Below are 25167 nucleotides of genomic sequence, written 5' to 3'. Positions count from 1 at the left end.
TTATAATATTCTAGAAGAGCCTAGCTGCCTGAATTACCATCAGGGAGCAACTGGCATCCTCAGAAATTCTTTGAGCCATTTCCTTCTGGAAAATTCCCTTCACTCTCTTGGTGTCTTCCTCCAGGATAGATTTTGTATCAGAAAGATGCCTCTCTATATCCAAGCCAAATAAAACTCACTTATTTTGGTTCACCTCCACGTAGGTGCAATCACAGACTTCACTTTGCTTTTCATCTAGAAAGATCACATTATCAAAGTATATTAGACATTTTTCTTTACCACTTCTTGAACCAGCTTGAACATATTGACTCAAACAAACTGATAACTGGGGAAAACTTCAGTAACGACTTTCTAGTTTTCAGATCACGGTTAGCTGTCTTTCAAGGCCCCATAGCACTGCTGGTTTCCGGCTACACTCATTGCCCTAAAAGGCTGGCCCCGCCCCTGCTCAGCTCTGGGAAGAGGCTGGCCTTCTGCTGACAGGACCCTCCATGGTGCCCGACACTTGCTGAGTGTGAGTGAACAAGTGAATGCATGCAGGTCAAAAGCAGATCTGGGAATCACAAATTCATTACCCTGAGTGATTTTTGCCTTTTTTACTTCGACTTCATTTATATTCTCTGAGAGTTGAAGACCATCTGCCTTTTATCTTGCTCATACAAGGGTGACAGGCCAGAATTGTGGAAATTCCACCAAGATCAGGCACAGCATGTGAACTAGTGGAATAGAGCTGCCTTGGGCGGGTCGGGGGGAATCACCATAACGCATAAAACAGACTAGCTTTTAGTTTGTTTGTCTAGATTTTGACTTGTGTGATGTTTAAAATGTTCGGAAAAGTTAAGCTCGTTCGAGAACTCAAATAAATATACCAGGTAATTAAAGGACTGAGGGCACGAGGCTCGGCTGGGAGCACGTATGTTTATGTAACGTATGGCTCTCCTCAGTAGCAGTGTAGTCATTGGTAAAATGAAGGGACGCAGGACTGTTAGATGCATTCTAGACTCCATCTCATTTGTCTCTTCTACACTGACAACAAATGCCCAATCCCTCATCATTATGTTATAGGAACACTTGGTAGGAAGCGACTTGCCGTGTTTCAGTGTGTGCAGACAATGTCCGTTGTTGTAGTTCCATATTTTCAGACAGCCGTCTCTGCCCCCGGTGATTAGCCTAGGAAACAGTCTCCTGTCAGGAAATCATGTCAGGGATCTCACTGCCTAATGGTTGAAGAGACTGAAGAAGACACATACCTTCTTCCACTGGTGTCGAAGGTCAGACATGTGATTCCAGCATTGTCATGAGCCCCAGTAAATCCGGACAACAGCCTTCCTGTTTCGAAGTCCCACACTTTTATCACCTGTATCCGGAAGTTGGAAACAAGTGACACAGAGAGAATGGTTATCAAATTAAAGGGAATTTGCATTTAGAAGTCTATTGTCTTGGATATGAAAGATGAAAGTTTACCCTGAAAGTATCCATCGGTAAGTCCAATGCAAGTTGGCTACCTCAGTGTATTTGTTTGCTGCATAACAATATACCACAGAATGTAGGACTTCAACAACGGGCATTTAGTTTGTCACAGTTCTGGAGGCTGGAAGTCCAAGACCAAGTTGTTGGCAGGTTCGGTTTCCTTTGAGATGCCTTTTCTTGGCTCACAAACGGCCACCTTCTTATTGTGTTCTCACATGGTCTTTCCTCCATGCGTGCACACCCAGGGTTTCTCTATGTGTCCAAATTTCCTCTTGTTATAGAGACACCAGTCAGATTGGATCAGGGCCCACCCTAACAACCTTGTGTTAATTTAATCCCCTCTTTAAAGGCTCTATCTCCAAATATAATCACATTTTGAGCAGCTGGAGTGAAGACTTCAACATACAAATTTTGGGGGAGCACAATTTATCCCATAACACTCAGTGAGAAGATGAGAAAATTTAGAAATCTTTGGATAAAAATCTCCTGGCTACTGAGGATCAGAGAAATCAGTGTGGATTGAATTTTGAGCAGCAAAATTTATTTGGCACCAAGACAAAGCCAAATGAGATAAATGGCCTATTGGGGGGATGGACATATCTTGCAAACCCTCAGCTTTAAGATATTGTTCAGTCCAACTGGTTCCAGGGGGAATTGCTTTCTTTCAGCCCCATCCCTTGAGCAACCTTTGAATGAGAATCATCTGTGAAGGGAGTGGAGAGGCATCTTTCATGACTGCGGGTAGGTAAGTGCCCACCCTAAGGAGAGCATCCTCTGGGGCAGGCTTTCTGGAGCCTGTACCCAAAGGCAGTGACAGGAAGAGAGGGAAAATGCCTGAGGACACACTCGTTCTCAGAACTACTGAATGTTCCTCTTAGTCTTTCACTTTGTGAAAGAGTCTGCTTCATCAACCTAGAAAGACTTCCAGGTCTCTGATCCCAAAACGAGAAGGCATCCTCTCACTGTTGTTGATTTCAAATACCTGAGACCAGATTTTTGTAGTGTACACTTTGTTTCCTTACCCTCTGTCCTCTTATAGTGTCAGGGTTCCTGGAGGAACTCAGGTACATCCATTTGCTCTCCTTAATATTGCAATAGAACCTTAGCATTACTGGGTTTTACTTTAGTTATTCTAACATTTGCAAACATCCCAAAGCTTCACAACATACAGTGATTTGTAATATGGTTGAGGTCCAGAATTGAATGAAGTACCAGTTGGCATGGAAAAATGAGAAGGGCCCAGAGTGGGGCAGATAAACCCTGGATGATACCCAACAGAGACATCTTTCCTTTGGATCTGTCTTCCCATTAAGTGATTAAATAGTCACACGTTTGTTTCCTTAAAAAGAAATTCCCCCAAGAACACCGCCAGCTACTGCAGGAAATGGGAGTGAAAAGTTTGAAGCGAGCAATTAAAATATCTTTAAAAATGACTTTAGGGTTCTATTTATAGAACAAAGAAAAGTCTAAACGTGCTATTTATACTTTTTAGGTGCATTTTGTAGATGGGATTTCATGCCCTAGCAGGGATCCTCTAAGAACTTCCTTGCCCCAAGCAAGGCTTCCTTTTGAAGTTCCCATTCAATTAAACATATTAAAATGCAACCACGTCCCAAATGAAATGTAATCTTGCTATTACATTTTAAAACATTTACAAAATATTTGTAGCCTTAAACTCCGTTGAAAAATTATTCATTATTCTTTTTTTAATTTTTTAATTTTTATTTTTTTGAAAAATTATTCGTTATTCCTGAAAAGTAAACTTCCATAGTACATATAACTGGATATATCGATATGGATGTGAGTAAGTTGTGGTTCCAATGTCATACATTGTAAACATTTGACTGAGTATTTATTAAGTTTACATGGCGCCATTTTCAAGCATAAAATTTTCAGAAGAATTAAAAGCTGGTGGTCCTTAGTTTTCTTCTAGGCAACTCAATGAATAAAATATGGTGTAGTGGTATTAATAACTTCAGGCATCATGAAGACCTTGGGCTACATTCTCTCCTCCACAAATATAGGCTGTAATGTGGCTTAGATACTGTGAGTCGTGACAGTGGGCATGGGTTATAAAGATTTCACACAGATCTGCAAGGTGAGCAAATACTCAAATCAATAACTCCATTCAGTAATTATCTGAGAGTTTACCAGCATGTGCCTAATACAGTTAAGAGCTGAGAGAGTATTTATATCTCAATTCAACATCTCCTTACCACCCACAGGCAGGGAAGATACGGGTTATCAAAAGCAATGCTATTGAAGGAGGCTGACTGTGTTAGCATAGAATAAGGAGCCCAAATGGTAATGGAGCCCTTCCTTCTGCCTGGGTGTGGGGGGGATCTAGGAACTTTTCTCAGAGGAACTTATATCCAGAGTTGTGCATTGAAGAATAAGAAGGGCTTTGACAGATCAAGAAGGAAGAGGAAGGAAACATAGATGAGCTGCAGGTTGCCCTAAGTTCCTGGTGAATGATAAGAGATTCAAAGGCTCACACGTGTGACCCAAAGCAGGACAAGTGAGAACTGAATCTAGCACCACCTGGGAGGAACTAACTTGGGGGTTCAGGAAGAAGGAGGTGCCTATATGAGTCCAGGGCAGTGAAGGAAAGATCTGTGGAAGAGAGAGCACTTGAGTTGGACCCTGAAGGATTGCTGTGGAGTGTAAGAGAAGAGGAGGAAGCAGGAGATTCCAGGGTGGAGATTGGAAAATGTTAGACAGCTCCAGGGACAGGCTTGGGCAGGATGCTGAGACCAGAAGGTTGGCGTCCTTAGAGTCACAGGTTGTTCTGATAAATCTGGAGGGAAAATGCTCCTTTATAAGTAGGAGTCCCAACTATGCAGGAATCTACATTCCTTGAGATGAAGTGAGACTGAGTCATCATAAAAAACTTTTGATCAACAGACCAAATAATCTATTGCTTTCAATACTTAATAAAACTGTGGTGATGACTAATCGCTGAGTGACTGACAAGAACATATGCAAAGACAACTGTGTCTCACTGGGAGCAATGCCAACGTGAGTGTGAACATGAAGAGCACAGGTCCAGATTTCAAGACTGTGGTGCCCCCCAGGACTATAAAACCTAAAGACAGGGTGTGCCAGGCAACTGCAGGAAGAAGGAAAGAGGGCACAGCCAGATGGCCTGGGACACTGGCTTATAATTCAAGAGCCTAGGCCAGTGATTCAGAAAATGAATGAACCAATGATTTAGATTTCAAAACACTTAAACATCTTGAGTATACTTGGGATGTACTTGCCCTGCCCCCATTAGCTCAAGGACAGAAGGACATGGGTTATGGGATGTGGGTGCTTCTCTGCTCTCACTCCTTATTCAAGGAACCCTGGTTATGTCCTCTCCTGTGGACCAGACACTGCGTCACTCATCTAGGAGGGGGCCAGCATGATCCTTGTGAGTGCCAGTGAACGGGGAAGTGAACGTGGAATGTTCCATACCCTTAGCTCCAGATTAGAGATACAAGGTAAGTCATAGGGTTGCATTAATCATCTTACAGGACCATGAAATAATACCATTCCTTAGTACCCGATAGGTCTTCCAAAGAGCTCACACTACAAGCCACTGGGGAAACTGTGAGCTCTTCCACTCAGCTTTCAAAGAAGAGTGTCCAAACAATACTTGATAAATAGTAGAGTTGAAGAAGTCTAGTAGAATTCTTAACCTCCGGGGCCAGAATGTCCCCAGAACATTCTGCTCAGCTCCAAGGTGAGGACGATGGGGTTGGGCCCACGCTCACAAATCCATCATTGCTAAAGAAAGCGAGAGTTGATACTTACAGATGCTTCAGAGCAGCTGACCACCTGCCTGAAGGCCGGGTTGTAGCAGCAGCAGACCACGGGCTCTTGGTGGGAGACCACCAGGCACCGCTCTGGCGGAGATCTTGCTCAGGAAAAACAGAAAGGATGAAAACCTGAACCGAAGGTATGCCATGGACACTGTGGATGAGGCATCTATTGCTTTATTAAGAAAAGTTAACAGGATAGGGAGCACCTGCGTGGCTCAGTCAGTTAAGCTTATGACTCCTGGTTTCGACTCAGGTCACAATCTCAGGGTTGTGATCTCAGGGTCATGAGATTGAGGCTCCCTGTCCCACACCCTGTTGGGTCCGGGCTCAGCATGGAGTCTGCTCAAGATTCTCTCTCTCTCCCTCTCGCTCCCCCTCTGCCCCTCCTCCTGTGCACATGCTCGCTCTCTTTCTCTCTCTCTTAAATAAATAAATTAATTAAAATCTTTAAAGAAAAAAGGTGAAGAGGATAAAAATAGGTCTGTGACCCTGGACAAGTTGTTTAAATGCTGAAAACTCTAACCTTTTTAATCTCTTAAATGGGGATAATGTTATCTATTATAAAGGGTTGTTTTGAGTATTTGTTGAGAAAACCTATGGAATATCCTTCCCACAGACCCCCATACTACCTAATTGGCATTCAGCGAGCAGTAGCTGCTCACCATGAAAAATGATACCACATGCCTCTTATTTAGGGCAAGAGAAGTGTGATTTCCCACAACTACACAGTGGACCTTCTTCCCTAAGAATTTACATCTTCCCTCAAACAAACACCAACTGTACCATCCCATGCTGAGTCTTCAAGCCTGGAGGGCAGTGCTTCTCGATCACAACAGGGATGAGGCCCTGCAGCGTGCCTCCCACATGCACCCGGGGCCAAGGGCGCCTCTGTGCACTCAGGCCTTGCCATGTGTGTCCCCTCTGTGAGGACAGGGCACAGAAGGGATAGCTCTAGGAGTTATGCAATCCAATTGCTTTGCACTCATTTCCTCATCTGTAAAATGGAACCCTTTATAGAAATTTTGTGAGGAGTAAGTGAGGAAAAGGATGTCCAATGTCTGGAGAAGCCTGGTGTGGGGGGAACACTTAATAAATGAATGTTGGTTCCCAGACCTACTGTTCTGTCCTCTCTCTTGATGGTCCTTCCAGTGCTCAGCCCCAAGGCTGGGACCCTAATAGGGATTCGGTGGACCTGAAGCCTCCAAATTAGCGCCAGAAGATTCCCAAAGGGTGGAATCCTTTTCAAGGAAGAATAGCTTTTGGCAGAAGGAGAGGAGCACTTTCCCATGAATGGTCTCTGGACTGCTCCAGGGGAAGTCTGGCCTGTGGGGAAGGAGGAGGCTGGGAGTGGGGGTGCTGTCCCAGGCAGAAAGTGCCAGGCCTGGAGCCAGAGCCTCTGGATCTTACCTACACCACTTCCCCAATGTGGGGAGGAAGGTGCCCAGTCTCCCCCCACTTCACAGATGAGGACATTTCCAGAAGGCTAAGAAGGACCAGGTGACTTGATCAACATCACAAAGTTCCCTGTGACAGAGCAGGGACGGGCAGATGTCATCTGTTGCCTAAGGACTGGTGCTAAGAGATTAGGGCTGTTCTCGCTGCAAGGTGGAATTTCAGTCACTTTGCTTAAAAAAAAAAAAAAAGGAAATCAATCCAACAGGCTGTTTTTCTACCCATAGAGGCCAGGTTGAACAAATGGCCATTGGACTGACTGTAGTCCCATCTTTCAGAGGGTTGCTCTGGCATCCTGAGCCGAGGGCATGACCTTGCAGGTCTGACGGTACCCTGTGGTAGGATGGTTGTTCTGCCCTGGCTCCCCATCCTCTCTGGCCATTCCCATGGCCTCAGGGGAACATGAGGAAGCGTCGGTCCAGGCATAGGCAGCAGCCTTATGTTCTGGACTTCTCAGTAGGGTTTTGATGCTGCGAAATCTGATCACTTTTCTGTAAAGTTATTCTTGATCTGTGATTTAACCACTGGACATAATAAACATATTTCAGGTTCCTCTTAGGCATATGTTAACAATTTTTTAAAGATATTATTTATTTATATATTAGAAAGAGAGAGAAAGCACAAAAAGGGGGAGCAGCAGGCAGAAGGGAGAGGCAGAGGGAGAAGCAGACTCCCCACTGAGCAGGGAGACCGATGTGGGACTCGATCCTAGGACCCTGAGATCACAACCTGAGCTGAAGGCAGACACTTAACCCAACTGAGCCGCCCAGACATCCAAACACATTTTTTTCCCCTTAAAACCCACCTGTCGAGACAGTATGCCATCATTTTTGGCTCGGGAAATCCAGTTGCCATTATCATATAGATGGGATGTGAACCCTGCAAACCACAATATTCAGCCTAATCCTTCTCTGCCTCCTCTCCTTAGTTTACAAAGACTACAGGAATCCGTTATCTTGCCGAACGGTGAGAGGGAAAGCTGCAGGCGGGGAATGAGGGATGGATTTATGTCAGGGCAACAAGTGGGGGTAATGGAGTGGGGTGACTAATCATGGGCCAGGTTTGAACTGTGAGGCTGTAATGATGCTCCTAGTTGTGGTGTGCAGAGAGCCTGAAAATTCTCAAAGCACAGATGGTGCGTCCTGCCAGCCCTGCCAAGACCAGGGACAGGGGTGTGATTCACCCAAGGCCACTGGGCCCAGGAGGCAGAGCCTTCTCTCTACTGCTCACAGGTGCCTTTTAGGAGCTCTGCAGGCTCTGGAGAAGGAAGACTAGACAATGTACCTCCTGTAGTCTAATTAAACAAACAGACAGACAAATGAGCTCTCCTTTGCCTTCAGTGTCTCAGGCAGACTTCTGCCCTTCCAGTGGGAGAAGCACCACGCAGGGGGAGAGAGCGGGCCGGGCATCCTGAGAGAGGCATTCTAGTCCCAGCTCTGCTTCTGAGTCCCTGCTCGACCTTGAGCAATTTGTTCCCTTCTCCAGGCCTCTGCTCGCTCATCTGTAAATCTGGCAGCAGCGTTGCCCTGGGTGACTTGTGGGTTCCCGGGAGGTAGGATTGAAACTCCTCAGTAAGACCTGGCAGTCTCAGTCTAGCAGGATGGGGACGGGCACTGAAGTGGACATTCATGCTAAGGAGATGAACGTCTCAATGACTACCCTGAGTGTGAAAAAGACAACCGGGCACCCACTTTCCTGGCCAAGGAGGAAAAGAAGTGTGGCTTGCAAAGTTGTGCCAAGGAAATCAAGATGGACTCATTTGTAGAGGAATCAGGGAGATGGGTCTTGAAGGCATTTGAGCTCCCTGAGACTGAGGCCCCAGGCAAGAAAAGCCCACTAGGGGACCCTCCATAAGGACCTGTCCATCACTGGAGCTTGTGCTGTCCCTGAGTGACTACCTTGCTGTAGGGACAGGGTCTCACATGTGGGCCCCTGCTGCAGCAAGTGGGTCTGATGCTTTTGGACTGAATTAAAAGCCCCCAGGGCTTCTTGGACAATTTGCTAGAGAGGTAGGGCCAGTGGGTCAATAAGGGTTTAAGAGGTAGATTCCAGAGTTTTGGGTAATCCAAGGAGGTGGTGCCGGAGCAAGCAATGGGAAATGTTCAAGGAAGCTCACCAAATACATGCTGTGAGATAAAGACATGGGGCCATAGAGCTCAGGAGCTTCCCCAGAGATCTCAGCTATGGATGGTTCCATAGAAGGTTGCAAGCAGCCTGGGGCCAAGAGGCTAACCTCATACCTCAGTCTCAGGTGTAGGAGTGCGACCGTGTCAGTGGCCACACACAGGGATCTGGATTCAGGGAGGTAGAGGCAGGCTGCGAAGTCCCCCTTAATACCTCTGGCTTTGGAGGATGCGGTAAACAAGCAGCTGTCCGTCTCTAGATCCCAGATCTGGGGTGACGGGGAGTGGGGAGATGAGGAAAAAAAGTTAATCGGAGGTCTTGAACAGGCTGCTTTGCTGTGCTTTTCCAAAGCTGTCACCTGTGGCGGGGGTCTGGTTAGGACCGACCTAAGTTTAAAGGCTGCCCCACTCTCCCCTCACCCAAAGGAAAATGTTCAAAGTGCTTCCTTTCCCCTCTGCATTTGTAAAGGAAGCAGAGAGCGGGGCTCTTGTTCCCGAGCCCCTCTGCCATGCTGAAGCTTCACCACCCCCCAACCAGGAGCCGCCAGTGTCTTCTCCGCTCCTGGAGTTTTGATATCGTGGAGTTTTGATATCGTGGGTCTGATGGGCACACAGACTCCCTCTCTATCCCCTAGATATGTACCCATTTCTTAATACAGTTCCTCAAAACCAGCCCTGAGGCGGATATGTGGAGGGCTCTGGGAACAAACCTCAGCAGGGCTATTGGGTAAGGACATGGAGGTCCAAACCCCACCACCACCCTCCCCACTGCCTGGGTTGGAATCCTAGTCCTATCGCTTAATGGCTCTGTGGCCTTGGCCATATTACCATACCTCCTTTCAGTTTCTTCTTCTGTAAAATAGGGAGACTAATAATAATGCCTACTTTCAGGATTTAAAATCTTGGGGATTTTAAAATATTAATTAAAAAATAGTGTTTACCATCACAACTGGGCCATGGTATAATGGTAAATGATTAGAATGATAATGTTATTGTTAATCATTTATTGGGATTATTATGCAAGCCATGCCACAGCTCTTGTATTATTTTAAGGTACTACAATCTGATGAGAGCTCAAGGGATGGCCTCATCCATGGGGAAGAGCAGATGGGCCAAGTGTAAAACCAGGAAGAAGGAATCATCACGGAAGGCAGCTGTTGTTCAGTAAGCTAGGCATTGCGTTACATGCTTCCCATGCATTGTTTCATTTACTCTGTTCCAGGCTGAATTCTGTCTCTCCCCTCCCCACCAAGTCTGTATGTTGAAGAACCCCCAGTATCTCAGAATGTGTCCTTCTTTGGAAATAGGGTTGTTGCTAATGCAACTAATTAAGAAGAGGTCAAGCCGGAGTAGAGCAGACCCCCAGACAATATGACTGGTGTCTTTGTAAAAAGGGGAAATTCGGAGACAGACACAGAGAGAGGGAGAAGGCGCAGTGAGCAGCTAAAGTAGGAGTCCTTTTCAGACTTCTCTCCCTCCATAGGTGCGCTGGAAAATTTGAGGACTAAACTGGGCGGGATGTACTTGGGGCTTCTTTCCCCTCCTTTGTGACTCCTGGAAGCGAAACAGCTAGCAAGAAATCGGAAGCCTTTACCCGGTAAGCCAGACTCTTATTTGTTGTATTTACACTGTTGATTTTCGTTAGTTCTCCCCAGCAGGTAGCAAAGTCATGTAGAAAGTTCTAGCGTCCTTTTTCATCTGTGATTTTAGGTCATGGTGTAAAAGGCGGGAAGCAATACACTCTGGGAGGCAAGTATGGGGGTGACAGTAGCAATCAGGGTAAAATAATCCCATGGAAACATGATCCCAAGGACTACTTGTTCAAGGGGCATCTCCCACTCCTTTCTGGAGTATTGAATTGTTTGAAAATGCTGATTTTCCTAGATAGAAAAGTAACACACATAGTTTTTTTTATCAGTCACTTATACCACCAGGGGAATCCATTAATCTGGTAATTTCTTCTTACTTCATGAGGTAATGTTACTGAAAGAGAGGAAGTTTTGATGAGGGGGAGGATGAGGTAGTTCTGGAGCCTGGCAGAGTGATCTTAGTTGATGCTATAGAGGGACCCCTGTGAGGTCTGTGAAAGGGAAGGGTAGGAAGGAACTCTTCCTACTGCTGTTGAGGTTGAGTTGGCAAGTTGGCATTACATCCCCAAAGTAGCTACAACAAATTGACATCACTGACTTATGTATGGCCTGTCCAGCACCCTCCTGTCTTCTGTTAGGAGAATTGCCTCTCTGATTGCAAGCAGTAGGCAAGAGACACAAACTTGGTCAATCTGTGTCTTCCCTTAGATTTTTCTGGCTGGAGCTGATAGCGAATCTGTAGTTGGGCTGTGAGTTCAGACTGGGAATCAATGGTCCCGGCATTCAGAAGGAGATTGCCTTTCTGCACTAGAAGTCAACATCAGTGTGCACCAAGGAAGTATAGGCAGAGAGCATGGGAAAAAGAGTGCCATGCTTGAACCCAGCTGTCCATGAGGTCATCTGTCTGGTGATCTGGTTTCAATAACCCATAAATCTGCCTTTTTTAGCTTAAACTACTTGAGTTCGATTTTTGTCTCTTTGGCTCAAAAGAGTCTTACCTAGTAAAACTACTCTGTTGTGAGCACAATTCACCCATTATCTTCTATGAGCACAACTAACCTACAAGGCGGGTCTTTCTTCCATTTTACGGTAGAGTGACCAATGTCCAAGAGAATTAAGTCACTGAGTTCAGAAGGGTTGAATAGTTTGCCCAAGGTCATCTAGTTCCTGGTAGTTTCAGAGTATAACTCAAGTCTGTATTTCTCCAAAGCATGCTGTGTACCAACCTCCAAATGCAGGCTTCTCTGTCCACAGTGGAAAGGAGTTGCTGGGGAGTGGACACCAAACTAAGGGATTTCCTGGTTTCCCTTCACCCAGAGTTATGAATTCAGTGGTGGAGTGTGAGAGAAAGTGATGGGTCATTTATAGCTGGGATTTTTAAGAGGCAGATATGCCGTATCTGCTATCATGCCCATTGTCCTGGGATGAAGAAGACTCTGAGAACCTAGGGACCTTGCATGAAGACAGCATGGTTTTTAAATGGGAGAAAAAAATGCTCCTTACTGGGAGTACCAGCCTTGGGTATGACAGCAAACAGAAATAAATTTCTACTATCTCAACCCATGGAAAATACAGGGTTTATTTGTTACAGTGGCAAGCCTTACCTTAACTAATATACATGCTATCTTCTTTCAGGAAATAACTTTCTTTCTATGCTAATTCCTGTTGACACAAAACAGCCCTCTTTGTAGTGTGCAGTATTAAATTCACAGAAAATAACAAGTGAAAACAGAAAACCAAACCTGTCACTTTACTCTCCTTTAGGGTAATGCCAGAAACTAACAGACTCCTAAAACGTTTCATGTGTCCCCACGATATAGAAAAGTGAAATATTTGAGCTGAAAAATCAATTTGAAGAACGAAGACTATCTGATCAGGCATGCTAGAAATTTAGCTGTTTGGTTCCTGGTTGATTACTTTTTATTTGATAGGAATAATGTATTCTGAAATAAATTACACACCATATTTCCAAGATAGGATTTCAATATATTTTAAACACATTTTGGGAAGTGATTCAATATGCCTGAATCATCACAGGCAAGATGCTAATCTTGTAATCATGATTTTAGATTGGAAGAAAATGGAGAGGCACTAGGAAAAGAAAATAGGATAGAAGACGTGTCCTCACATACAGAATTATGATTATCTGGTGGTGCCAAGTTTTAAGGAAAAAAAAAACTCATTAAAAATATGAAGTCTCCAACTTTATGGTTTTGGAGGATACCTTAGGATAGATTCAATTTTCAAAAGAAATCAAATATTGAACTCCCCGAGTCTTCCTATTTTAATCAAATTTGCTTGGAGGACTGAATCGAGTTTAGGTCCTAGTTACATCACTGACCATGATCTCAACACCTAATTTTGTGTAAAGTGTCCTCTTGGTTGCCAGGACATGGACTCTGAGCTCACTCTTCTGGAGCCATGTCAGACCCCACACACAGTGAGAATACACTCCTTGAGGCTTTTCTCCCCCTTGCTCACTCTTGCTCTCTTTTCCATCTCATCCCCTCCATGGCTTAAAATTCCATCTAAATGCTAATGACTTCCAAATTTATATCTCCAGCCCCGATGTCTCCCCTCAACTCAGGATGACTCTATCCAACACATACACAACTGAGCTCCTGGTCTGATGCTCCTCTTCCCTACCATCTGCCCCACCATGTCTCAGGGGGCTCTGGCCCAAAGCCTTGGCGTCTCCCTTGACTTCTCTATCTCTCCCCTCCCCCTCCTTTACAAAATAATAGTTTTGTTGAGATATAATTCACATCTCACAAAAATTGCATTTTTAAAGTGTATAATTCAGTGGGTTTTAGCATATTCACAGGGCTGGGCAACCATCACCACTGTCTAACTTCAAAACATTTTTATTATTTCAGAAAGAACCCCCACACTTATTAGTGGCCATTCCCTGTCCCACCTCACTGCATCCCCCCAGCAACGACTAAACTAGTTTCTGCCTCTGTGGATTTGCCTATTCTGGGCATTTCATACAAATGGAATCAGCCAATACATGGTCTTTTGTGACTGGCTTTCACATAACATAAGCTTTTTCAAGGTTCATCTATGTTGTGACACGTATTAGTGCTTCATTTCTTTTTGTTGCTGCATAATATTTCATTGTATGGATATGCCACAGTTTGTTTATCCATTCGTTTGTTCATGGACACTTGGGTTATTTCTACTTTTTGGCTGTTATGAATAATGTGCTATGAATATTCATATGTAAGATCTTATGTGAACATAAGTTTCCAGTTCTCTTGGGTTTAAATCTAGAAGTAGAATTGGTGGGTCATATGGTAACTCCATGGTTAGCATTTAACCGCCAAAATATTTCCCAAAGTGGCGGCACCATTTTAATTCCCACTAGCAAGGTATGGAGAGCTTTAATTTTTCAACATCCTTGGCAATGCTTGTTATCATCTAACTTCTGATTTTAGCCATCCCAATGGGTGTGAAGTAGTAACTCATGGCGGGTGTGTTTTGCATCTACATAATGACTAATGATGTGGAGGATCTTGTCCTGTGTTTATTGGCCATTTGAATATTTTCTTTGAGGAAATTTCCATTTAAGTCCTATGCCCGGGATATTCGTGCATTTACTGTTGAGCATACAGATTTTTTTTTTTTTTTTTTTTTTTTTTTTGTATTCTAGAGGCAAATCCCTTGTCAGATGTGTGATCGGCAACATTTTCTCCCATTCTGTAGGTGGTCTGACCACTTTCTTAATGGTGTTTTCTGAGGCACAAGGTTTTGATTTTTGACAATATCCAACTCATTTGTTTTCTTCTTTTGTCTCTTGTGTTTTTGATGTCACATCTAAGAAATCATTCCCTAGTCCAGGGTTATGAAGATTTATTCCTATGTCTTCTCCAAAGAGTTTTGAAATTGTAGCTCTTTCTACATTTAGGTCTATAGCCTTTTAGTTAACATTTGTGTATGGGGTGAAGTAAGGGACTGAAGTCCTTGATTGAGATATAAGCAGGTCTGCTTTCTTCTGAGGCCTTTCTCTTTGGCTTGCACATGACCCCCTGCTGCCATGTATTCACATGTTTGGAGATGATTGTCCCTCCGTCTCAGTGTGCTGACTTCTACTATAAAGACACCAATCATATTGGATTAGGGCCCACCAATATGACCTCATTTAACATTAATTAATTCTTTATAGGCCCTGTCTCTAGATACAGTCACTTCGAAGGTACTGGTGATTAAGACTTCAACATATGAATGTTGAAGGGATGTGATTCAGCCCATAGCATCTATAAATCATTTATTACGTGTGTAATTGATAAGCTCATTTATGTACCCATGCAAAGCAATGCCACTGACCTGTTTGAGGCTTCAGCATTCCTTTGATTCAGACCGTTCTAAACTCCTACCCTCTGGCCCCATGATATTACAGAAAGAAGTATGGATGAAATCATGAAAATTTTTCATATTCATTGGAAAAGCTTATGAAATGATGGATAAAGCAAATCAACAAAATTCCTTTTCTTTTCTTTCTTTTTTTTTTTGGTGTAAAAATAGTGCATTACAAAGGTCACAGGACAGCTGAATTTTAGAGGTGGGTAGAACCCTACATATAGAAAGAGGTGTGAAGGCAAACAAAATGAAGGTGATGTTACCACAACCTCTACCAGGGCCAGAAGTGCTTGAATTCCAAGCCTTACAGAAAACATTTCAGAAAGGGCCCACTTGCCCTATGCGTATTGCAAAATAAGATAAGCACTAGTAGCGAGGGCCAGTTGCCTCCCCCATGTCCCCATTCCATCCCTTATTCCCCCTCTTCATCCTCCAACACACTTTCTCCAGAGGAATCAGGACAGCATGCAAACAGGGACTGAGATGTTTCAAGGTTTACTCATCCCAGCAAAACACCCAGTACAGAAAATTCTCTAAGACACTACCCTTCAATTGCCCACATATCTTCCTTCTCCAAAGCAAACCCACGGATGTAACCACCATTTGAGTATCTGCTAATGCAGAGACCTCTAGAGCTGCAAAGATGGGGAAAGAAAACACCAAACAAACACAATCTCTATCTGAAACTGTTGGACAATGCATCCAAAATGTGAAAGGGCAAAGACCTTAATAGTGTTGTCGGTGGACATGGAGAATATTTTGTTATCCTCAGCAGATACATGGATGTAGATCACTGGAGCCGTGTGGCTTTTCAGCATACCTGTTGGTTTTCTAGAATGGAAAAAGAACAGATGAACACCAAGCAGTTCTAAGTGCTATTTCTAAATAAAAATGCAAGACTAAACTTGGCCCGGATCTGGCAGTTCTATTCAGCCTGGAGGAGGGTTATGTCTCCTTCTGAAATCACACAAGTATATATCTTGTGTGATAAAAGGACTGAAGCAAATAATACCCAGTTATAGCAACACAACTCAGTGTGAGATGAAGCTCTGGGCTTTGTTTCTCCAACTGCTGACAATATCACTATAAAAGGAATAAACGAGGAAGAGCACAGGATGGTGTGGGAATAGATTCTATGGCACATGGTTGCTTTATGCAGGCCAGAGTTAACAGTATTCAGGTCTTGGGGGACTGTCTTTTTAATGTAAGTTTACTTTAAGGAGCTCTGAGGGATCGCAATGCCCTCAGGGTCGCAGGGCTGGGTGTGTAGGGAGAAGGTGGGGAGGTGGGGAGAAGAGAGGCAGGTCTGAGGTTGAAAGGGAGACCACAATGTCATTTTATAACCACATTATTGGAAGGTAAGAAAATTGTTCTCCATCACCAGACAAATGGGAGTCTAAGGTAATAGAAGTAGGTAGAAAATCATTTTTCTTTCTTTCTGTTTAGACATTGTGCGGAGCCCTATATGTGGATGACCTCATCTGTGACCTTTATTTCTACCAGAAGGGTGGGGATTCCTGTGATCATCAGTAATGAGGAGGACATTGGCTACATCTCTTGTGCTGGGTCACTGTATTAGAAGGTGACAGGAGCAGCACCAGATCCCACGTGCCCTCCACCCTCCATGGTGTTGCCTCCACCCCTGCCTGTCCCTGCTGAGGGGCATGGGTCACCTTGCAGGTCCTCCACTGATGCCTGGTACAGAGGCTCAGCGAGGAAGCATGGTGCACCCTAGGTGACTTGTTCATGTCCCCAAATCCCCACTATCAGTACACAGAAAGTCTATTCCCCATTTTCCACTCTCCTTCCATCTTCAACACTTACCAATGGAAAGGGCATAAGATTTTAGAATCAGCCAAAATGTGTTTGTACCCCAGTTCTGGCATTATGTCTAAAAAGTTATTTAACTCCTCTAAGTTTCAGTTTCTTCATTGGTAAGTGGGGCTAATGAGTTACTTATTAACCCCGAAGAATGAGTCTTTAGTGGGTATCAACAGAAGTTTCTCGGGCTGAGTGTATGGGAGACCAGTTTTGGAAAGGGCTTCCTAAATTATCCTAAAAGGGCATTAGTGATCCCTTGTGTTGCTCTCATGTATTTTATTAGATCAATGGCGCTCATGGTTGGAGAGAGAAAGAAAACTTACCCAGGCAGATAAGGATTCCAGACTCGAATGATTCGATCCATCCCCGTCAGCAGCAAGTTCTTTCTCTCACAGAATGAAAATGCCTTGACTCCTTTGTAGATGTGAAAACCAGTTTGATCACATTCTGCCCGCCTTTGGGGCAAACCAAGGAATGCTTGTTTTCTTCTTGCCTGGACATCTTTTCTAACGCCCCTTGTCTCTTTCATCTTTTGCTTGACATTTGTTGTTCCCATAGTGCACCCTAAAAATATTCACAGAAAAACAAAACACAGCCTCTTAATATGATCAATTTCCTGACAAGTTGCTGATTTTTAAAGGTCCTGGTTTTGCTTTCATTGAGAACTACTTTTTTCTTTCTCTTTCACCCCCTGGTGTTACACCATGGATAGTCCGAAGGATGAAAATGATGTCGGTAAGAACAGCAAGATTCATTTCTCCTCCTTCTCTAGATAGAGCCAAGAAGGGTCATCTGGGGGAAGGAGGAAATGTGAAGAGGGCCAACTCATTCTGAGGAAACTGTCTTCTAATAAATCTGTACCGAGTACCACGCACTGTGCCAGGGTCTCTCTGTACACAATTTTGTTTGAACCTCCCAGAAACTCAGTGAGGCAAGCACCTGTCTTCCATGGGACAGGTAAGAAAGTTTAGACTACGGGGTTTAACAAACTTGTCATTAAAACCACATCTCAAATCCTAAATGAGGGTTCATTGAGTTGACCTATCAGTTTCATCCACGAACCAGCCAACTTTCTGCTACAATTATTTTGACATATATTTTTAGCCAAATGACTTTTTGGCTTATGAACCTACTGAACAGTAAAATCAGAATAGTAGTAGCATACTGAAGCAATCAAAGGCCTTCCTGTTGGTGTGAGACATAGTCTCACCAGATGATCATGAAAGAAATCCCCATCTAACTTACCCTGACCCCTGACCTTAGCTGTGTCCAAGATGACTGAAGGGCATCAGATGAAAAAGATGGGAGACTATTTCATCTTCTATCCTTGCCTTGTCCCCATCCCCAAATAAGAATTCTCTTTTATGGTCTGTGATATCAGTGATTACTTGAGGGATGATTGGTGTTGTCTGGATGACGTGTGTGTTATCACAAGTTACCAGTTCAATTGTTTTCCAGGAACAAGGAGAAGGGTTTGCTATTCGGGAAAGCTGGACCAAAGCCAGTGCCTGCTTCATCTCAGAGGGTTGTTTTTCTTCAGTCCAGCAGACTCTCCTGAAGTAGGACTCTGATGCAGATCTTCTGAGTTTCAGGAGAAATGGGAAGTGTCTATTTTCATCGGAAACTTCCAGAATTTTAAGGTTTGATGCACAGTTTCAAAACAGAATCCTGTTTTTAATCTGTCTGTGGCTGCCTGGCCCACCGCTGCCTCTGGAGACCTCTAGTTTGGGAGCTTGTTGTTGCGGGGGAGGACAGGAAGGTGTTTGGGAAGGGAAAGGGGGCCATGATCTTTCCACTTCTTCTGAAACTTTTTTCCTCCGAGTCACCTGGCTCTTCTCCAGACCATGAATGCCATTTCCAGATAACTGGGGTATGTGATTTCCACCTTATTTGAGGCTACAGTCTAAGTGCTAGGACAGTTTATTGACGGTGAGTTGAGGAGACACCCTGCTGTCCACAGTTTCTCTCAGCAGTGGTAGGACAGCTAGCTAGTCCCACTGGCCCTGTCTTTCCCTTTCTCCTTTGGTATGCAGCAGGAAGGTAAACAACCTTGAACTCAGAGCTCTTTCATCTGCTAGACAGAGGGGAGGGGAGGATAAGTGCTGAGTGCAGATAATTACTTAAGATGGCAGAGTGAACCTGTGTATCTGGGTGAGCACTTGCAGTATCAAAGCAATGCAGCAAACCCTCCTCAAACACCAGTTTGATGCTTTCACCCTTCTTGTTATGAGCAAAGATCTGAAACTTCTAAGCAGGTGTGTCACTTTATTTTTATTTTTTTAAGTAAAAGGAGAGCAGCCAGTTCATTTGCATGATCTCTAGCAGTTCTCTTCCAACAGAGCCAGACAGAGATACATGTTTAAATGGTTGTCATGGAAACCAGAGAGCAGAGCTCTCCCCCAAGGTCTGAAGGAAGATGATGAAAAGTTTAAAGCAATCACCATGGAAACCTAGAGCAGATTCAAGGCAGGTTTTGATCCCCAGCACACTAGCTAGCAGATAAGTCTTCAGGTGCTGGAGTCCTACAGGAAGGTGGATTCTGTGGCTGCTAACACCAGAGCTGACCCAGAAACCACATTCACAGTTCTGGGCTCCCGGAATCCCATAGGATTGGCAACGAGGTGGGCATGTTTCCCCAAAGCTCAGACTTTCACTCTTCTTCTTTTGAGGTAGATCTTGGAGTATCTCCTACCCATCCTTCCTTTTATCTTATTCCTCCTTTCCATCAGTTTCCTCAGTGTGCCAGGAACCCACAACTCTGCTGTGACAAATGGAGTGCTGCCCAGGTCTGCAGAGGGGAGACATTCAAGACCCAGCCTTGGTTTCTCCATGGCCTTAGCCAAGACGTATCTCCCTTTGATGTTCACATGTAACCAGAATGAAGTCAGAGATTCTTATCTTTGATCATCTTGAATAAACAAATGCACTTGAAACCACTTTTTACTCTACAGAGCCCTCTCGTAAATCCCATTTAGGGATGGGGAACTGGTGCTATAGCAACCTGTGGAGGAGAGAGAGAGAGAGAGAGAGTATGTGTGTGTTTGTGTGTGTGTGTGTGTGTGAATACATGCATAGCTGATGGAAGCAGTGGTGTGAGTGTAGGACACTGTGGGGACATGCTTGGGGGGGCAGTAGATGGGGAGATGGAAAGGGGATAGATAGCACAGGAGGAAAATACTTGTCACCACAGAATTCTACATTTCCTGGAAGGCAATGCTTCAGAAGACCACTTGGGGAGAGAAAGGTATGTGGTTTGAATTTCGACCACAGGTAAGTCCATTCAATAAATATTTAATGAGCACCTGTTATGTACCAGCACTCTTCCTAGCACTTGAGACACAACAGTAAATAAAACAGAAAACTCTATCTTTGTGGGGCTCACCTTCTGATGGGAGAGGACAGACCATAAATAATAAATAAGAGATAAATTATATAGTCTATTAGAAAGTGATTGGATTTATGGATTTAGAGAAGGGTAGGACAAAGTAAGGAAGATTAGGAACACCAGGAGCAGGGACTGGGCTCTTCCAGGATATGTATAATGAAGTGGGCAAGGAGGGCTTCAGCGAGAAGCAACACCTGAGGGAAGACTTCAAGGAGACGAGGGAGTGAAAGATGTAGACATTTGCAGGGAAAACCTCCCAGGCAGAGGGAGGATCTGGTGAAAAGATCTTAAATATATTCCAGGAGACTGGTGTGAGTGGGATGGAGTACAGTGAGGGAGAGACGTAGGAAACCAGGCCAGAGATGTAAGGGCTGGGTTGACACACAGGGCCCTGGAGGACTTTGGCTTTTACTGTGCAGGAGATGGGGGTCCAATGGAGGATTTGGATCTAATGACATCGAATTTTCCAGGCTCTCTGGCTGCTGTGTAGAAAAGAGCCCATAGGCGAGGGATAGAAGCAGGGAGAATCATAAGTCTCCTGTGGTAATCCAGGGGAGAGAAGAGAGTGAATTCCACTAGATGGTAATGGGGGCGAGGCTGGGGAAAATGGCCAGATCCTGGGTTCAGTATGAAGACAGAGTCAACGGATTGGATGTGGACTGTGGAGGAGAGCGTTGAAGGTGACTAGTAGGTATTGGCCAGAGCTACTGGAAGGATGGACCTAGAACTAACTGAGTTGGGGAAGGTGGTGTGAGGGAGAAGATGTGGATCTGAGTTTGGATTTAATTTTGATGTCTATGAGACATCCAAATGGAGAGATCCTGTAGAGAGAAACCCATGGCAGTTGGAAATGCCAGACTGAAGTTTGGGGGTGGAGTTAGGCTAGAAGACATGAATTTGGGGAAGGACAGCAACGGTGCTGGAGGGGTATCACTGAGGGGTTGATGAAAATGGAAGAGAAGTAGAGCAAGGACAAAACTCTGGGACTCCAGCAGCAAGTCATGGAGACATGCAGGAACACAGGCCAGCTTTCAGTGGGTCTTAGACAGATTGGAAGGTGAGGGCTTGGAAAGTGCAACTGCAGGCAGTTTTTTCCAGGGGTCTGGCTGCAAAGGCTCTCTGAGCCCCAGTATTTTCATCTTGGTACACATCCGAGAAACTACAAGGGTAGTAATTGGGTTGGGGAAGGCGCTGACTCTTCCTATCACAGACTTGTCTAGATATCTAGAGACAATTAATCTCAGTTCAGAGTATGAGCCGCTTAGTGGTCCTTGCTTTCTGGAACGTGAGAAGGAAGAAGGGATGGACAGGAGACTCATGGCAAAATTAGGGATCAAGGAGTGTGAGCAGGGTGGCTCCTTAGAGCTCGTATCCAGCATTTTTATTGAACTAAGAAGGAAATGGAGGCCTGAGGCCACAGCTCTGTTAGTTGCCGAGCCGGGGCTAGAACTCAGAGATCCTCATTCTGGATTTGTTGTTTCTTGTTCTGCACAAACACTGAATTTTAGCTGCTTCAGTTTCTGAAGGCTGAATTTTAATTACTTAGCATTCATATCCATGATCATTCCAGAAAACCACAATTTCCCAGTTCCAAGAACATCTGATGAAAATTCCCAAGAAATTTCTTAGCCACTGAACATCTCTTTCTAATGCTTTGGAGAGTTAAATGTCAGTGAATCAGAAATGTATAAAGGAAGATTTCCTTGAAAGACAACGTGCGCTCGAAGTCTATGAATCAGAAGTAGAAGGGGACTTGGAGAAGCAACGTGGTATTTGATAGGAGGCTGAGATCGCAGGCATGACTCATGACTGATTTTTCCATGATGTTCAGTGAAATTAGGACAAGATTCTAAAGGAAAGGAGGAATAAAGAAAAAGAAAAAGAAACTCCTAGGATTTCAGCCTTTCCAAATCTCAGAAATGCTCAGGCACAGCTAGGCTGAAAGGCATCACGAAAGAAACGGCTGTCGTCATTATGTGGGTGGTTGACTTTTGAGTCATTTAAAAAAAGTGTTAACTATTTTATTCATTACAAATGCACTGCTTGGAGAGTTCTAAGCAGGTCCTGAAAATTCAGGGGTGAAGCCGCAAGAAGGAAGAGAGGAGGTAAGGGCCAGTTAGAAAGGCTGAGAGAAAAAGGTAAAGATCATCTCAGCAACAGAAATACCTGCAAATGAAATGAAATACCATAAGTCATGCCTATCCTCTCAGTGAAGAACACACACCTCCTGCCTCCTAGCCTTCCCCTTCTCTCTGCAGCAAGCCTGGCTGGGCAGCAGTCATGAGTATCTGTGTCTGAGCCCTTCACAAGTTCCTTTCTCAGCCTGCTGCTGAGCCCAGGGATGCGAGGATCCCATCCAGGGAGCACTAAGATGATCAAAGGTGGCTTTAATCGGCCACAACTTTCTCTCTATGCCATGGTGGACAATAACATTTCTTTTCTCTGCAGAGATTCATTCTGCTCCAGGGTCAGAATTTTCCTTTTGAAACCAGGCTGTCCTAAAACAAGTCCCAGGAGCGGAGGGATAGACTTTCCCAGCCTAACTCTAGGGGATGGCAGGTGGTCAACCGGCCTTGGAGTCAGAAAAACTGGACTTGAGTCCCAATTCCACCTCTTCTGGCTAAGTGACCTAATGGGTCACTTAAATGGGTCAAAAAAATGTTGGCTTTTTTGTCCTCACTGGTAAAATGGAGTGTGTACACACAATTCATACCTCACCTGGCTATCATGAATATCATATAAGAAATATAATGCATTTGGGTGGTTCTTGCCCTTGACCACAAATTAATGTCACTGTGAAGTGTCCAAAGAATACAGATGCCTAGGCCATACCTCCTCGAATAGTGGATTACATCTTTAGAATCACTGGTGGGGGGAAGGGCAGCTTTTAAAGGTCCTGATACCTAGGTTTTATCCCAGACCAATTAAGTCAGAATATCTGAGGATAAGAACCAGGCAACCAGCTTTTATAAAGTCCCCAGACGATCCAATAAGGCAGCCCAGACTGAGAACCACTAATGAATGTGAAAGTTCTTTATAAATTAGTAAGTGCTAAACACATGAAAGGAACCACTATCAGTATCAGCTTGGAAATTAAGTATGGCGATCGTGATGCTGAATATTTGTTTGGGTCTTTCCAACATACTCTCAAGGGCTTCACAAGATAAGTATGAAGTTTAATAAAGGAAATGTGAGGAATTGAGAAGATCTTCAAAGGGCAAATTAGCAGAAAAAAATTCGAAAAATATTAAAATAATATAAAAATGATAGAAAAATTTATGTTATTGTGATTAAAGGATGTCTCTCAGACTGGACATGTGCACAAGTCACCCTTAGTTCTTTTTCAAGTGCAGACTGATTTCATTGTTCCAAGAGGAACCTGGGACTCAATTCTAGCACATGCCCAGGGAATGCCATTATTGTAGGTCCAAGGATGACAAGCACAGGCCTTGAAGACACAGGACCTGGATTCCTGTCCTTGGTCTTCATTTCTGAATGTGTGACTCAGTGCAGTCTTCACTCCTCACTTTTTTGTCACTAGTAAACCCCCTCTTCCCATCCCCACTTCTGGAAAGTACCTCTTCATACGTCATGTGGCTGAATGGGCACTGCCAGGTTCTTATTTTCCCTGCCTTTCCTGGGTCACTTGACTCACAATTGTCCCAAAGATGGGCCTAACTGGTCCAGTGGGAACCTTCCAAGGGGCAGCGGGACTGGGGACTAAGAGTGGCAGCCAGTCTCTGTTAGTGTCAGTGACGTAAGAGATGGGCTCTTCACCCTTTGATGGAACTGCTGTGCAGAGGAGAGAGAGAGACAGAGTCAGAGTACCCTCTGAGTCCCTGCTTCCAGGACTTTCCAACTCTGGGTTGCACTTCTGCCCTTCTCATATTATATGAGCCAGCCAAAAAAATTCTCCTTTTGCTTACACATTTGAATTACATTTTTTTCAATACTGAAAAAAAAAAAAAAGTCCTGAACAATACCCCAGGACAAGTTAATGAATGACTCTGTGTTTCACTTTACTCAACTGTAAGATGGGACTAACAGTGGGACCTAAACCATAAGGTTGTTAATGGAGATTAAATAAAATAATACATAGAAGGAGCTTGTACAGTGTCTGATACTTAGTGTTCAGGGCCAGAGATTGCAACAACTTTTGACCATGAGCTGTTATCCTGGGAATGATCCATTATAGAGGGATTGGATTCTTGGTTCAGATCTAGACAGTTCTTCACTCTGTACCAGAACATCTCTCCTCCATCTGGTCCAGACAAAATGATTCCCATGTGAATAGCAAAGAGTTGTTCTGCCATATTCCCAACTTCATGGACCTAAGATCAGCCTGGCCTAGCCCATGTCCAGACTAGTGGCGCATTTGGGGATGTAAAAGTTAGGGATGGATTGGGATCTGGGTTCTCCCTTGGCCTTTCTCTGAATGCACTTGGTCAAAGTCTGGCTTCCAGACAATGCAAAGGTCTTCAGATTCTGGGTCTTCCTATTGCCATCACTGAAAACTGTTATTTCCAGTTTGCCTTTGAATTGCAGGCATTCCCAATCCTACTTCACGCAAATCCCCCAAGACCACGGTCCTGTGTTGATATTACTGTATATTTAATATCTTCTGACACATTAAGGGTGCTCAAAGTGGGTTTTGCTCTTATTTCAAATCAACAAATATTGATTGAGCTCTCTGTATGTGTGAAGCCCTGTGATAGGAGTGCCCTCCCACACTCTGCTTCTCCAGGAGCGAAGTGTGAGGCTTATAAAGCAAACAGAACAGTGGAGGATGTCACATTTTGAGCTGCAGAGTGTGGGATGCCTGTTGCAATGCAGAAATTATAAAGGTGGGAGACATCCAAGGATCTGGCACATAGAGAACATTACAAACGTAAGGGGAGTGTGAGCAGTACCTATTACTAGAGCGGTGGGCTCATGGTTGGAGCTTGAAATGACGGCTTTGATAGAATCATAGTAGCTCAGCTAGAAATGACCAAAAAAAAAAAAAAAAGAGAGAGAAAATGCTAATTAATATGAAGATCACACACCATGTCAAGAAAGCGTTTGTGACAATACTGAAAGCATTCTCCTGACAACCGTTTTAAGAAGGAGAGAGGAACCACTTGCTCATAGGATAGGAACATTTTAAAAAACCCACTTTTGGGAGT

General features: G+C 44.2%; 1 protein-coding gene across 1 annotated transcript in view; it reads right to left on the bottom strand.

The window, feature by feature from the left end:
* LOC116880671 (WD repeat-containing protein on Y chromosome-like) overlaps positions 1-25167 on the bottom strand; it is a 116414-nt gene that overhangs the window by 24502 nt on the left and 66745 nt on the right. Inside the window, 8 exon segments of the mRNA XM_032879948.1 lie at positions 180-234; positions 1091-1170; positions 1251-1357; positions 5266-5368; positions 8966-9117; positions 15522-15627; positions 16941-17181; positions 24913-24982. Of these exon segments, the coding sequence (XP_032735839.1) occupies positions 180-234; positions 1091-1170; positions 1251-1357; positions 5266-5368; positions 8966-9117; positions 15522-15627; positions 16941-17181; positions 24913-24982 (914 nt within the window).

Source organism: Lontra canadensis, unplaced genomic scaffold (genome assembly GCF_010015895.1).
Source record: "Lontra canadensis isolate GAN:19392208 unplaced genomic scaffold, GSC_riverotter_1.0 scaffold67, whole genome shotgun sequence".
NCBI classification, from domain to species: domain Eukaryota; kingdom Metazoa; phylum Chordata; class Mammalia; order Carnivora; family Mustelidae; genus Lontra; species Lontra canadensis.
Note: the sequence above shows the minus strand (reverse complement) of the source record. Positions and strands in the feature narration are given on the sequence as shown.